The sequence below is a fragment of the Dysidea avara genome, chromosome 9, assembly GCF_963678975.1.
Source record: "Dysidea avara chromosome 9, odDysAvar1.4, whole genome shotgun sequence".
Classification (NCBI taxonomy): Eukaryota; Metazoa; Porifera; class Demospongiae; order Dictyoceratida; family Dysideidae; genus Dysidea; species Dysidea avara.
In genome coordinates, this window is record NC_089280.1 from 9,225,445 (window position 1) to 9,238,385 (window position 12,941).

Here is a 12,941-nt window from a genome sequence, read left to right on the forward strand (position 1 = left end):
TGCCCCGGGGACATCATTTCCGTCATGGTTGCTCATGGCGGTGGTCGACAAGAAGAGCAGAACACGAACAACAACTTCAGCAGCGTGTTTACGCAAATGTGTCTACGCTCTGTGGGGCCTACTTTGAAGTGAGCGCCTGAATGGTAGGAATGCACCCACTGGGGTTGTCTAACCGGTTTGGGTGCCCTTACAGGTAGCACCAAGTCTGTCCTGCTAGTTAACCCTGTTTAACCTACGGTTAAACTTGCATTAACTAGAATCAGGACATATGTCAGCGATGAGTCGATCTGGTAGTGGGATTATGGGCGTATTGTGGTGCTCAACTGACAGGCTTTAAATGGAATCAGAAGAGCCTGTGAGACATGCCTGGCTGATCTTATAATGACGGTCTTAAACCGTGACCGGCATGTACTGCTAGCATAAGTTTCAGGCTCAAATTGTTCCTAGAAAACTAGCCTGACATACTTCAAGAGACATTTGGGTCTAACCCAGCCAACAAAGTAATGAGCACTGCCCATGTCACATTAACCAATGTACCCTTGGCTAATGGAAAGAATTAAGTGGGAGGGAGGGATGGGAGAAGAGCAGAACACGAACAACAACTTCAGCAGCGTGTTTACGCAAATGTGTCTGCGCTCTGTGGGGCCTACTTTGAAGTGAGCGCCTGAATGGTAGGAATGCACCCACTGGGGTTGTCTAACCGGTTTGGGTGCCCTTACAGGTAGCACCAAGTCTGTCCTGCTAGTTAACCCTGTTTAACCTACGGTTAAACTTGCAATAATTCCATTCTCACCATCTAAAATACTTTAAAAGACATTTCTGATAGATTAATGAAGTATTCTTGGTACTTTTCTACAATTAAAAGCCATGTATCATTGTCTAAGACTAAGTTTTAGCCATTCCAGCACCTGAACAAATCACCCAATTTGTAAGTTACTTGTTGTCCCATGCATGTGAAATTACTACATGGTCTGATATAATCATCCATATCTCCTAGGAAAAAGAAGCTATGGGTGTGAAACTTCACAGCAAGAAGGTTTAATAGTTGCTTTATCCAAATGTGAAAAAAATTAATCTTAAAAAATATTGTTGAAATTTTCATGTGAGTTTTCCCAAAAAGTTTGCTTGTGCCCAAAAGGTAGGTTTTCAAAGATCCGGTCACAAATTGCTGTGGAGCTGAAAATCGCTAACCCAAGCGAAGTAACTACACACTTTAAAGTAAGCACCAGTGACTACCTTCCATGTACGTAGTTAAGCTAGTTAGAATTTTGTATTTAATACATTCCGTTCCGTCGTTTAGTCCATCATTCCGTTCCATTCCGTTCCGTTCCGTAGAATAGACCCAATGCACCACTTATGAGTACCTAAACAAATTGAAACTATATACAGGTGGGCGGCAGTGCATGGAGTAGGTATATAAACGCTGCTGTTATCGTGCTTTGCTCAACTGCATTGGAGTGTTTGCACACAACTTTTGCTGTTATAGCTACATTAGCTACCCTTGCTCATTGACGGTCCTATATGGAGGCAAGCTCACTAGAAGCGCGGGCATTCAAAAAACACGCTCGAATATTTGAAGAAGAGAAAGACTGCGTGTGCATTCTAACGGAGTTTAAAGGGCTTTTGGAGGAAAGAAAGCTGGATCATCTTTACAGCATTTCGCAAAAAAGCACCAGAAACAGGTTAGATTTACAGTACTTATAACTATGATCAGTTCGCTAATCGCACTTTTGTGTACCTATATAGCTAACCTATACGACTTTACTTAATTACATAGCTAGCTAGACTACAATATATATATGTAGCTATTATGTGATTATTCTAACAAAGCAAACAAAAAATTACGGGAATGATATGACCGGATGAGCTCGAACTATAGCCACAATTAGAGTTAGCTACAGTGGCACTACCAGCTTATTATTATACTAGAGACATTATGCATTATAGCTGTAAATAATAAAACTAGCTATATAGCTACGTACTACATATTTGTAGTGGCATGTAGCTCAGGGGCTAGATTTTATCAAGTTGTGCTAGTTAGCACATCAATTATCCCTCAAACTGAATGGCAATACAGTACCTAAAACAAAAACAGCCTTGGCGGGGCTGTAAAAAAGGATGCTGCCTAGCAAAGTAGGATCAATCAAACAAGCTTGTGCATCAACAAGCTTTGCAATAATGAGAAGAATGAAATTCTTATATACACAATGTTTGTTTGTCACAAACTATTCAGTGTGTGGGCGATGATATCATCTGTTGATGTGTATAGGCTACAATAGGTGTACAATATATGTTTACTATTAAACTAAAATTCTTGTATCTACTGTGTGGGCTTGTATATACACTGTGTGGGTGACAGGAGCTGTGACATAATTTCTAGGTATGTTTGATGTCATTGTGTCAAGGTTGAAAGTGCATGCAGATACTATTCTTTCATTGCTTTGTTCCAATGAACAAGTTTCTGTAGATTCACTCTATTATACAAAGTACAGAACTTAGTACTCTCTCACAGTCGATGTGCATGACGACAGTGTTTCTATCAGTGTGATGTACACAATCATGTATGTATGCATGCTCTACTGCATCTCTACATATACACCCAGTATATCACTGATTATTATGCTAACAATTAGCTGGAGCATGGCACTCAATAATAAAAAGCAATAAATGATACAATATTCGTATATTTGTATGTGTAATTGTCAATATACATATACTTAATATGCTACAAGTATACTATATCAAGAGTTCATGAACTCTTGACTATATATTCATTCAGTGTATCATAAATTTTTTTCTTGTATAAACTGTGTGGGCAACAATAACTTCCCATGGATTGTCTGAGGTCAAGGTGCAAAGTCCGGATGTTACTACTTTGCTTTCTTTCCACAAGTGGAGTCATATATAAGCAATTTCATTTACACAAGAGACTGTGCGAGATACCAAAGTGTCTTACTACTACATACTAACATATTTAGCATTACTGTATATTACACAAGTTTAAGGAAAAATTAGGAATTTTAAGTTTGATTAGGAATCATAGAAAAAAGTAGGGAAACAAGGGAGGTTGCCTACACCTGCAGATATACTAGTGAACATTAGGGATTAAATGTTCACTAGTATATATGCAGGTGTAGGCAACCTCCCTTGTTTCCCTACTTTTTTCTGTGGTCCCTAATCGAACTTAAAATTACTAATTTTCCCTTAAACTTGTTTGTTCACTTTTTTTTGAGACATCATTATGACTGATGAACCCACGCATCTTACCGCATCAAAAGAAAGGATGGCGCCGGAAGTGATGTTTTCGTCTGAACGCGCGCCCCAGCTATCAAACACTGCTTCGAAAGTGCAGTGGTCACTACGCTTCGCTTTCAGCTACGTTCAGCCCGTTACACAAACAGTCAAGAAGTGCCTCTGTAACAATCCATTCACCACGAAATACGACGATTCGCGCGCCCCAAACTATCAATTACTGCGTCGAAAGTGCAGCGGCCATTACGCTTCGTTTTCAGCTGCTATGTTCAACCCGTTGCAAAGCGTCACAAACAAAAAATAGTGTTACTGTTAGAATCGTATCTGCAATCAATCCAGTCACCACGGAAAATACCCGTTTACAAACGTACTGTAGGGAAGCCATGCATCGCGCTACCGCGAATCGACACCTTTGGCTGTCAGCAAAAAAAAAGGGACACAAAGGTAAGTCTATGATGCGTGCATTGTACGTACTGCCATACTGCGGTATGTCAAAAGGCAAAGCGACGTCGAACAGTGAAAAAAATCAAGCCTATAGTTTTAGCCGTTATCGAGTTACGCTTGCCTGAAGACATCAGGCAAGGGGTAGTCACCTCCATACCACCAATTGATGCACTTGCGACCGGGATCAAGCCAGTGATCAAGGGATATTTTGCAGCGAATCAAGCGATCAAGGCGTCCGCAAAAGTGGCGATCAAGCACCTTTGAAAGCTAACTTTGGGCAACACGAGAATTTACTAAGCTTTTACGGTTGACGATCAAGAATCAAGGCTCTTGAAAAGATGAAATCAAGTGATCAAGGTAATATTTTAGCGATCAAACGTCTTGATACCGGTCGCGAGCGCATCAATTGGCGGTATGGAAGTGACTAACCCTTGTCAGGCAGGCAGGCAGTTAGTCAGCAGAAGATTCCATTGAATAATTTTTTTTTAAATTTTGTAACAATTTATTGGAAGCCTTTAGGATTGCATTGAAGGCACTTTTGGGCTTGGATTATACTTAACCAATACTGCCAAGGTGCCAGGATGGAGTTGTGAAGCTGGTTTTCGGTAAATTTTTGGCTAGGAAAACCCAAATCTCCATGATCCCTAATATACAGTATACTACAGTACTACCATACTGTATGATACATACACTAGAATAGCTGGATGTGTAATCAGTGGTTGGGCTTTAGTTCTGACACTGTAATCACATAATCAGTTTAACTATAGGATAATTATAGATAGCTGCATGATTAACTATATCTCTATAATCATTAAGCTACTCTGACGCTAATAGAGTTTTTGGTTTTGGTTAAAATATTCACAAAAATATAGTGTTATTTATGCAATATGCATAGTAGGGATCATGGACAGGGGCAGATCCAGAAGCTGGCAAGGGGAGGGGGCACAAATAGGCTAATTTGTAGCTAATTATAAGTGGTTGGGGAGAGCCAGATTCTCATAGTTGCTGTAATAATAAATGCTAGTAAAATGTTCATATTTTTATGAGTTATAAATTGATCTTGGTCTGACATAAAGTTTAGTGCATGTTTTAATCCAAAGAAGTGGCTATGGTTACTCCACAAGGTGAGGGGGGGGGTGGGATTTTGCCCCAAATACCCCATCCTGGATCTGTCATTGATGGAGGTTTGCATTTTCTGGATCAAGAACGGCACCCCAAAAAACAGCCTCACTTTTCTTCATAACAGCTTGGCAATGTTGGTTAGGAAAAATCAAGCCCATAAATGCCTTCAAAGTGACCCTAAACCTTTCCAACAAATTTGTATGAAATTTAAAAAATATGCAGGGTCTGGCAAGGGGGTGCACCAAGGTAGCAGGTATGGGGAGCTGTGTAGGGGGTCTGGGGGCACAGCCCCCCAGAAGCTAAAGCTATTGTATATGTTTTAGGACTGCAATTTTGATGTAGAGTAGTTTTATGCATAAATATCTAAAATCCTATTGCTTTCCATGAGCTACATTGATATAGGGATAAGTGACAGTTGTGAGTAGTTCAGTTAACTGTAGTTATTGTGGATCTAAATAATGGCATACACAAGGCCATGTGCATAATTATTATTTGAGAAATATCCATAGCAAGCTAAGTGTGTCCATGCATGGGATAGTACTGTAGATGCACACTTAGCATCTGTGGAGAATTCTTAATAGTGGTGTGCAGTGGCTAGGATTTTTAAAAAGGAGTTTCTGAAAGTTGGTATAGCTGAATAAGGCATGTGATGACATTTTGCCAGAAAATTTTGAGATTTTAGAAATGCTGAGATTGGATTTTAGGCTAGACTACTTTTAGTTGCCAATTACAATAAATCCAATGCTTTAAACTGTAAATACTATAGCTAACTATAGGGAAAAGATGGTGACTATAAGCTGCAGCTTTGATTTCTCTATTAGAGTAGTTACTTGACTGCTCTATTAGAGTATCTTAATCATTTATAATGTAGTGGGGGATGAAAAGTGAAGTGTTTCTGAGGGTTTAATATCTGTAAATGGTGTCAGTTAAGTGCAGCTGCATGTATGCTACTGAAATACAGTGGTATATAGTTGTTTGATATGACAAATTGTCAATACAACAATATTTATGTATTTACACTACCACTGAGCTAAATTTAAAAGGGGGTTTCTGTTGAAACCCCAGAAACCCATCTAGATCCGCCACTGGTGTGTATCGTGACTGTTCTATTAGAGTGTTTGACTGACTGCTCTATTAGAGTGTCCCATTTCATTCTCCACTACTGCATACATAGATGTTGATTAGCAGGAACTCCTGGCAAGCAAATTTCTTGTATCATCTTAGACTAACTACTGTTAATTAGGCATTGGATAAGCAGCAGAACAAAGGATATGACAAGCTGCTTTTGAAGTCATGGTGAACGCTAGATGAATGCGTGTATTTATTAATAGTATGCATCAAATAATAACATACTATTTTGTTTTGCAGGGTACTGATTGAAGATATCTCAAATGTGGTAAATGCTGAAAATTTCTGTGAATTTTGCAGTATATTTAGTTTTCAACCATGCTATGCAAAGTTCTCAAATAGTCTTGTACAATATTTAGCAACATTTCAAAGTATAGAACAATTTATAGCTACAATGAAGTATAAAAAGTTCAAAAATTTACTACAAGTTCTCACGGATTCGAGTTTTCTTTCTGAAAGAGAAAAATGTAATATCAAGTCTAAGAAGGCTCATGATGGAAAAACAAAATTTGTTGTTAGGAAGCAAGCTTTCATAGATACTCTGAAAGAAAAATATCTGAATAATTACTCAGAATTGATTGAGTGCTTAGAAAAGGATAAATCATTTCATTACATTGCACTCAATATTTTAAAGATAGAAAAGGAGCTGTGCAAAACTCTCACTTGCTATAGAGCATCTATTGCCACACAGATGACGACATCCTGTGCTCATAAATACCGTGAGAATCTTATAGATGTATACAATAAGCTACATGTTACTTCCATGCAAGGTTGGTATGATGAACAAAACAGCAACTTCATTGAGGTTACAATAGAAAGGACGGTGTATGTACAAAAAACAGAGCCGATAATTTATTCCACTACAAGTCCAAACAAAGTTATACAATACACACGTCAATGCAGTGCAGCTGAACCACACGACTCTATTCGAGAAATATTTCAGTTTGGTGGTAGTAAAAAAGGGGAGTTGATACTGATAGAAGGTAATGTAGGAACTGGTAAAACCACACTATCTCACAAGGTTTGCCAGGAATGGGCTTCAAATAATATGTTACAAGAATTCACTCATGTAGTATTAGTGCATTTACGTGACCAAAAACCAGATAACATACACAGTGAGAAAGACCTGTTTGCCTCTATGGGTGATAATGCACCTGCTACACAAAAAGCCTTAGCAGACTGTGACAGCAAAAATAAAGTGCTGTTTTGGCTTGATGGATGGGATGAAATTCATGACAGTTACAAGAAGGACTCTGTGTTCACGCGATTACTTACTGGTGACTCATTTCCACGAGCTACAGTTGTGGTAACAACTAGACCGTCTGCAACTATAAGTCTGAAAAGCTATAAGTTTTCCCATAGATTTAAAATAAAAGGTTTTAGTGAATCACAAATTAAAGCATTCGTTGATAAGTATTTCTCAGAAGGTTTATGTGATGAACTATTGTCAGAATTATTCATGCAACAGTTGCACAGTGTTCATAGTCTGCCACAGCTGGCTGAAGTTCCTCTTAATCTGTCCATTCTCCTAAAACTTTTCTATGAGCAGCACAGGTTGCCAAAAACTTCAACTGAAATTTATCACAACATTGTGCTAGTGGTTTTACAATATCACAAAGAAAAAGCTTATGATGATCACACACCAATTAAACTTTGGGATGATTTTAATTTGCCAAAAGAAATGCGTGAAATTCTACATGGTTTAGAAAAATATGCATATGACTGCTTCTTAAAGAAAAAACCTATCAGTCAAGAGTCTATGCTGGCTTACATGAAGGACTTTCAAGTTGAACAGCTGCAAAATTTTAATGGTATGGGATTGCTAGAAATAAAGAAAGTGAAATGTATTACTGGTGATTCTAAATGTTACCAGTATCGATATAAGGTTATTCAAGAGTTTTTGGCTGCCATTTACTTGTCTAGATTAGATCCTTCCATACAAACTGAAGAACTTAAGGAAATATTCGGTGATATGAACTATGAAATGGTTTGGGTGTTTTATGCTGGTATCACTGGGCTTAAAAGAGTGTCCATACAAGATCTCCTCCCAAAGTTAGACAGACCAGTTCAGCCCACATCATCAGTACTAGTAAATGCTCACGAAAAGCTAGTTGAAAATTGGCATCAATGCTATGCTCACTTCAAGTCCATGACAGAACATGGAGAAAATCACATGGAGTTTTTGTTAACACTTATCCTTTGCTGTTATGAAGCACAAAATACAGAGGCCTGTAATCTTGTTGCAGACTATTATTACTCTAGCAATATTTGTCATATTGAAATACCACCCAATCATGCCAATCCATACTTCTTACTGGCTATCTCATACTTCATTACACATTCTGGTAAGAAATGGTCACTTCGCTGTGATGACATCATTCAATCAGGTTTTGAATTTCTGAAATATAGCCAAGGGGAGAGGTCACCTGCATTGCAGAGTGAAAGCACTAGTGGTCTATGGGTGCTGTGTTTTGTAGTGAAATCATCAGAAGTAGAGATATTCATTGAGCTAATGAAAATGCATCTGTCACTACAGTGGATAAATCTACTACATCGAAGCCAACTAGGTGATGATGGGATAGAAAAACTTTGCAATTATTTGGCATCCGATGATTGCAATATTATTAAAATAGAATTGGAACACTGTGGTATAGGGAGTGTTGGATTAAAATCAGTTACTAACTTGCTTAAAATTAATAGCAGACTTCTTTACATTAGCTTGAGGAAAAATTCCTTTTCACCAGAAGATATTAAAACACTTCTGCTAAACATAAAACAAAATAAATTCTTGGAATATCTTATTTTAGATGAACAGTTCTTGAAAAATCCTGAAATTAATTACATTCTACAATCCATCAATGGCATGAGAAGAAACAAAAAGGCAAAGTTATTGTCAATAACAGATAACTTCCTTAGCAACTATAACACCCACTATCACACACCAAAGCATACACAGGTGTAGTTATAACAATTTCCTTTGAGTGTATTTTGGATTTTATATTGCTTAAGTTGTTTCTGTATATGTGTATTTGAAAGTCTTTATGATATATCTTATATATACATGTATATATTTTAAATAAATATAAATCAATGTGCAATTTGCTTGTATTTATCTATGTAATCAAAAAACAGCTAAGCTGTAAAAAAGGGTGGGGCCTCCAAAATACCCAGGGTGAAAAACGATGTGAAATCCTAACCAAGAAATGGCTTGATGGTAGGTTTATGGCAAAAATTTTAATAACCACAATTCTGGTGAATTTGTGTTGCCTCGAACTCCTCCAATTTTCACTAGGATTTGACACCAAGTTCACCTGAATTGTCATTATTTAAAACTTTTGTCATTAATATATATAACCTACCATCACAGCCATTTCTTGGCTGCCACCTTGGATTTCACATCTCTTTTCACCCTGGGTATTTTGGAGGCCACACCTTTTTTACAGTTTGGCTGGTTTTTTATTAGATGTTCTATTGGAGTAGTTGACTGTTTTATCTGATTGTTTCGATGTTTAGCAGCTTTTTTGGTTTTTGTTAATGTTATTTTTACAGGGATGACAGCATTAGCCAAGGCTGTTCTTCAACTGTGCCCTAAATTGTACACATACAATATGTTTTTTAGCCCCTTGATCCCTTCTAGAAAGGATTAGCTCTTCTCTCATTTCTTCCATGTTTTCATTACCCATGTATATACGCTTTAGATGCAACTGCAACTGTACTGTTACTGTAGCTTCTACTATAGTTCTAGCTAGTAAATTATAATAAAATTTTGGAGGGGGTGCTTCAACCCCCCATGCACCCCCTCTAAATCTGCCCTTGAATTTTGCATACCTGATAACTTTGATGATGGTTGGTTGGTAGCAGATAGGTAAGGTTGTTGTTACATCAGTTTATGTGAACAGAGAAGTCCTAGGGATAAAATTCAGTTTCACAATTGATTGTGAGTTGTGGCCAGACTAAATCAATTGTGGGTTTGCATAAAGTCTCCAGTAAAATGCGATCATGATAGTGTCCATGCAGAGGACTTCTACCTTATGGTGAAATACACATGAGTTACTTTGTTAATGTGTGTATGGTCAGCCAGTGATTTAAGAAGTGCACAGAAGTAGGAGTAACAGTGTGGCTACATCAGTGTATTGCACTCCTATACACCCTTCGACCTTGGTCAACAAAAGTTTACCACCCACTGATAAACCCATTAGTAAACTACACATAGCTATATACAAGGTACATAACAGCTATATACCTACAAAAGTGGCTTAACCATCACTCATGCTGGTTGAAGAGAAATTATGCTGTTTTAAAACAATATTTACAGGTTGCTTATTAACTTTCTCAGACTAATAATTATTTCAATTGTCAACCACTTTTTGCTACAGTTCCAACATTTGACAAAAGCAAAAGCTTTAACAACGTTGAAACAGCAGCAGCATACAAATGAACAAATACAGTTATATAGCAAACAGCATTAACACACTCATAAAAATATAGCGGTATAACACAGCGCAATTAATGCTAATTTAACCGTAAGTTAAGGTTTAATTGAGGGGTTGTAACCATTCATGCACTCTGTGTGTTTGAAAGCACAGTGCTGGAAAAGGTATCAGCTTTTACCAACTTTCTAGTATGGTGACCTCTGTCATGTTTGCAGTGGAATCCCTCCTTGCTCAAGTTCAGTGATTTCATAGGGTAATGAAATTCACGTGTTTATGGATTCCACTTACCTACTCATGATTGAATACTTTGACCTCTCATGGGTTACCTTCCTGTCTCTGCATGGTATTGTTCAAGGGAAGCTACACAAGTCTGGTTTGACCTAGGTCCGTCTATAAATAGTGCTGTAGTAGTGGAGTGCTCAGAGTTCTGCAGTTTCACAGTGCTAACTTGTAACAGCTTGTCGAATTTCTCCAACCACCCACCTCCCTAAATGTCGTTTTCCTTCCATGGTGACTTAGGTGGCTCCTTTCCATTGGCTGGTTTCCTTTAACCTGCTGATGTGACAATGGGTTGGTGCTGTGTTTTTATAGTTTACCATGAATATCCCCGGAATGCAGGCAGGACAGAAATCTGCTTGCATTGGGAATACATTCTACCTACCACTGCAGCAGGTGCCAAGAATGCAGCTCACATGTTCTATTTGATCACGTGATCCAAAATGGTTTCACTCTGCCTGCTGTGGGTATACAGCACTATCACAATACCCCAACAACCCAATATTCCATCCCCTTTATGTTGATGCTTATGGTTTACTCAGTGCCAGTACAACCCCTTACAATTAAAGAATATTATACCAAACATACATGAGGCAATCAATCGCAAAACCAAAGCAGGGAAAAAACTTGTATAGGCTATCCAAATGTACACAAATACAGCCAGTTAACTAAATACAGCCAGTTAACTAAATACAAAAGACAAGATAACAAGGACAAGCAATCCACCTAACCACTAAAAAATATCACCACAGTTTACCCTTCCAACACTTAGAAGGATAATTCAACTGATCTGTTAGGAGCTAGCACTGTTCATTTTGTGGCTGCTGTCAACAAATTTGTTGAAATCACATCAAATGTTCAGTAAATTTAGTAGAAGTATAGATACAAGCAGAATTTTAGGAAAGTAACTAATGATGTCAATGAAAAAGATCCTGTGCTACCCAAGCCAGAGCAAACAGTGACAACACTGTTCCCATCATTGTGTCTATGCATGTAACCATCACAATCAGCTATTAAAAGCATAATGGGATTAGATTTCATGCAATAACTTTAATTATTATGATTCATGTTGTACTGTAGGTTTATCAGTGGCAGAACTGGGCAGAGTTGGGGCAGTTGCTTCAGAAAAGAAACTAGATACAAGTTACTAGTTACTTTTACCCCATGTAACTTAATCACAGTTGCTTTGTGAAAAATAACTGATTACTTTAGTTACTAGTTACTTTCATATGTGAACTTTTAAAACACAATTTAGATATGCTATTATTAGCAAGCCGATATTCATACATGTACTTTCAAAAATAATAAATTTGAAGCAATTTTAGGTCAGTTTTAACTGATAATGTGGCTGTAGTACATATTTGTATGGCTCAAAAAAGTAGATTACTGAGTAACTAAAGTAACTCAAAGTAACTAGTTGCCATTGTAACTAATTAAGTTACTTTTTGGACACTTACTCTTAGTTACAAGTTACTAGTTACAAAGCATGTAACTAGTTATATTACTTAGTTAGTTTAAAAGTAATCTATTACATAACTTAGTCCCCACAACTCTGGATCTGGGTTAGTTTCTGTGAAACCAAATCCCCGGCTTTTAAAGTTTAGCACAATATAAAATTATCATACCAAAAGGCTATAATAGCTACCATTGTATTTCAGCAGCATGCATACAATAATATGAAACTCTCAACAACACTTTATATAATTACTTTCACTCATGTAGAATAAAAAAAAGCAAATCAAGATACTCTAATAGAGCAATCAATGCTGCAGCTTAGTCATAAAAACAGAGGAAATTGTACTTATTTTGGACGTAAAAGATTGTATTGGACTGATCAAAAACCTATTGCATGGTTCCACAATTCCAATACTCCATACATTCCACTGTTTATGTACTCCCACTAGATGACGAGAGGAAACTTATGAACAGAACTCCAATTGAGCAATGAAGAAAATGTTGATAAAGTACTTCCTTTTCTTAATTCTCCATGTGCATAGTCCTGGATAGTCAGTTTAATGAAGTGCATGTAGAATTAGACTCAATTCAGAAGCACTTGTGCTGTAAAGCTTTAATAAATTAACTAGAGTCCATTTGGTTCTACTTGGGGTACTTAGAGATAATGAGTCACTCTCTAGAATTCCTATGGATATAAATACATGAAAATAACAAGGAGAAAACATCCTGACCGCCTGGTAGACTCCTGTAAGTGTTCAAGCGTAAATCGGATGGCTGCAGGTTCGAGGCTACCTAGGTCCAGTCATGGATTTTTTCTCCTTTCTCCAACTT

At 37.5% G+C, this 12,941-nt stretch overlaps 1 protein-coding gene across 1 annotated transcript; it reads left to right on the plus strand.

Annotated features, from left to right (window-relative positions):
• Window positions 1–1,365: 1,365 nt before the first annotated feature.
• LOC136265879 (NACHT, LRR and PYD domains-containing protein 3-like) lies at window positions 1,366–9,012 on the plus strand. Its single transcript, XM_066060818.1, has 2 exons — window positions 1,366–1,682; window positions 6,187–9,012. The coding sequence occupies exons 1-2, from the start codon at window positions 1,522–1,524 to the stop codon at window positions 8,906–8,908; spliced, it is 2,883 nt and encodes a 960-aa protein (XP_065916890.1). The 5' UTR covers window positions 1,366–1,521; the 3' UTR covers window positions 8,909–9,012.
• Window positions 9,013–12,941: the final 3,929 nt, after the last annotated feature.

Bases quoted from the DNA above. Each gene is read 5' to 3' on its own strand.
- LOC136265879 (XM_066060818.1), top strand. From the start codon at position 1,522: ATGGAGGCAAGCTCACTAGAAGCGCGGGCATTCAAAAAACACGCTCGA. The intron at 1,683-6,186 runs GTTAGATTTACA...TTTGTTTTGCAG, and splicing joins CAAAAAAGCACCAGAAACAG to GGTACTGATTGAAGATATCT.